This window comes from Lactuca serriola, chromosome 1, assembly GCF_051521515.1.
Source record: "Lactuca serriola cultivar US96UC23 chromosome 1, Lser_US96UC23_V15, whole genome shotgun sequence".
In the NCBI taxonomy this organism is placed as follows: Eukaryota; Viridiplantae; Streptophyta; class Magnoliopsida; order Asterales; family Asteraceae; genus Lactuca; species Lactuca serriola.
In genome coordinates this window covers 88,933,449-88,935,828 of record NC_136408.1, presented here as the reverse complement: position 1 = coordinate 88,935,828, position 2,380 = coordinate 88,933,449, and the positions used below count along the sequence as shown (strand labels likewise).

Here is a 2,380-nt window from a genome sequence, read left to right as displayed (position 1 = left end):
CTATTCGGGGATAACTCACACCTCCAAATTACACCATTAGCAGTAGAAAGTTTAGATAGGACAGAGGGAACAGGTATATCTTTGCTTACTAGATCTTTTCGTATGCCAGCGATGTTCCACACTCCTGTTAGTGATTTTTTCGAATACACATCATCAAATTAATTTCGTGAAAGTCATTCAACTTTGACAACTTTTTTTATATTGTGGCCATTTTAACTTGCTACAAATTAATGGTCAAAGATTCCGAATATACCCCTCTCTTTGAGAGCTCCAATGCGACGGGAATCCTCCCCCTTCTTGCCTGCCATATAAAACAGTTGACTTTTAGTGGGACTTCTTTAATCCAAGAGAAATTGCCATCAACATTAGGGAGCCGGTAATCTCATCTATGTCTAAGGGCACATACAGTGTATATTCCATTCGGGGATAACTCACACCTCCAGATTACACCATTAGCAGTAGAAAGTTTAGATAGGACAGAGGGAACAGGTATATCTTTGCTTACTAGATCTTTTCGTATGCCAGCGATGTTGTTCCACACTCCTGTTAGTGATTTTTTCGAATACACATCATCAAATAATTTCGTGAAAGTCATTCAACTTTGACAACTTTTTTTATATTGGGGCCATTTTAACTTGCTACAAATTAATGGCTAAGATATAAAAAATTACTTTCTCTGTCCCAAATTAATAATACATGTTTTTTTTATATCCCAAAATAATAGCCTACTTCTAATTATGAATATCATTTTTACCAAAATACCCATCATCTACCATGCAATAAAATGATAGAATTAAATGCAACAAGAGGGTATAATTGTAATTCATTTAATAAACTTAGTTGTAATCTATGTGTTTTTTTATTGTGGACAATAATTTTGAAACAGACGGAGTATCAAACACTGATGGCCTTCATGAACCAAAATGAAGTGATGGTTAAACCACCAAAATGTCCTAAATATAGTGATTTTTATATATTTTACCCTAAATTATACAAAGAAATGCAAACAAGAAAATCGAAATGGAAAATGGGTTACATCTATTTCGGTTCAAAACAAAGGACCCCCTAATCAAACTTGCACTAAGAAAATCATAAATTAAAACAACTAACTAGATTTGGGCACTACATTACCATAATATTCAAGAGCGTCCTATGGCTTCAAGAAAATGGCACTTAACTAGAATTGGGCACCGCATTCCATAAGGAGCTCCACCTAGCAAGCAACTAGGCAAAGAGGAAAAAGGAACTAACTAAACAGATCTCATATCACAACCATTAGAGAGAGAAAAAAAATGTCAAGCCTATTACATGAAGGACTTTTACACCAATCTATCCAATTATAAATGCCTCCATTGCTCCGACGTTTGAACCAAATGAACACCGGTGATTTGATAATATCCACGGCCTTTTCAGGTGTAATCTGATTTTGATTGAAGATTATTCCGTTTCTCGCTTGCCACAAACTCCAAATCGTTCCATAACAAATACCCAACAACACCTTTTTCTTCTTTGGGCAATTTCCCCATACCGTTGCGAATTCCAACACCTCACCAGTTTTATCAAAATAAGGCAACGATATGAAACACCATATGAAGATCCACTCCCATGTAAATCTAGCAAATGAACATCCACATATTATGTGATCCGCAGATTCCTCATCCGTGTTACATTCCCCGCAAGTCACCAAATCTGTATTGATGCCACGATGATTGAGAGCCAAGGCAGATGGGATGCAATTTTGAATAGCACGCCAAACGAAGCATGATACCTTTATAGGTGTCTCTTTTAACCAAACAAATGAGAAATTGCCCGACCCACTCAAAGTCGTTTTCAACCGACGCCTACCCACATCCACAACGAAGCAATCGTTTGAAGCCAAATCACACGTCTGTGAGTACTCTTTGCTGGAGTTTAGCCAAGTAGACCCAATAGCTTGTATAAGTCGGTTGACTTGCTGTGAAAGCGGCTGACGAGACCAAGACCAAGAGAATCCTCCATCGTAGATATGATCAGAGATCTTACATTTCTTTTGCGATTCCAGGGTATAAAGCTTAGGAAACCTAAGTTTGAGTGGACCATTGCCCAGCCAATCGTCGCTCCAAAATAGAGTTTCTTCTCTATAGTTGATTGTTCTTCTAATGATTGCACTCATCGGAATATCTCGTTTGACCAACTCGCTCTTAACTCTTGCTATATTGTTCCACACACCTAATATGAAATTGTTAGACAAATTGTATGCTCGTCTAGAAGCCAAGTTGTGTATGCTTGTGACAACTTTGTTCCATCGAAGAAGCATAAGGCCTATAATTTAAGACATTATGCCTAAAACTAACTCCCTTATGAGATCCTAAATCAACAAGACCCAACAATAACTAACTAA

At 37.3% G+C, this 2,380-nt stretch overlaps 1 protein-coding gene across 1 annotated transcript; it reads right to left on the bottom strand.

Moving 5' to 3' along the window:
* Nucleotides 1-220: 220 nt before the first annotated feature.
* On the bottom strand, nucleotides 221-2,152 carry LOC145058542 (uncharacterized). Its single transcript, XM_079006440.1, has 3 exons — nucleotides 1,348-2,152; nucleotides 407-543; nucleotides 221-301 (listed from the first exon to the last, which is right to left on the bottom strand). Exons 1-3 carry the CDS (start codon nucleotides 2,150-2,152, stop codon nucleotides 221-223), a joined length of 1,023 nt encoding a protein of 340 aa, XP_078862566.1.
* Between the last annotated feature and the right edge of the window lie 228 nt (nucleotides 2,153-2,380).

Excerpts from the sequence above, each read along its gene's own strand:
- LOC145058542 (XM_079006440.1), bottom strand. The coding sequence starts at position 2,152 with ATGAGTGCAATCATTAGAAGAACAATCAACTATAGAGAAGAAACTCTA. Across the intron at positions 544-1,347 it reads CAAACGTCGGAGCAATGGAG|GAGTGTGGAACAACATCGCT; the intron begins GCATTTATAATT and ends AATCACTAACAG. Across the intron at positions 302-406 it reads CCCCGAATGGAATATACACT|GCAAGAAGGGGGAGGATTCC; the intron begins GTATGTGCCCTT and ends TTTATATGGCAG.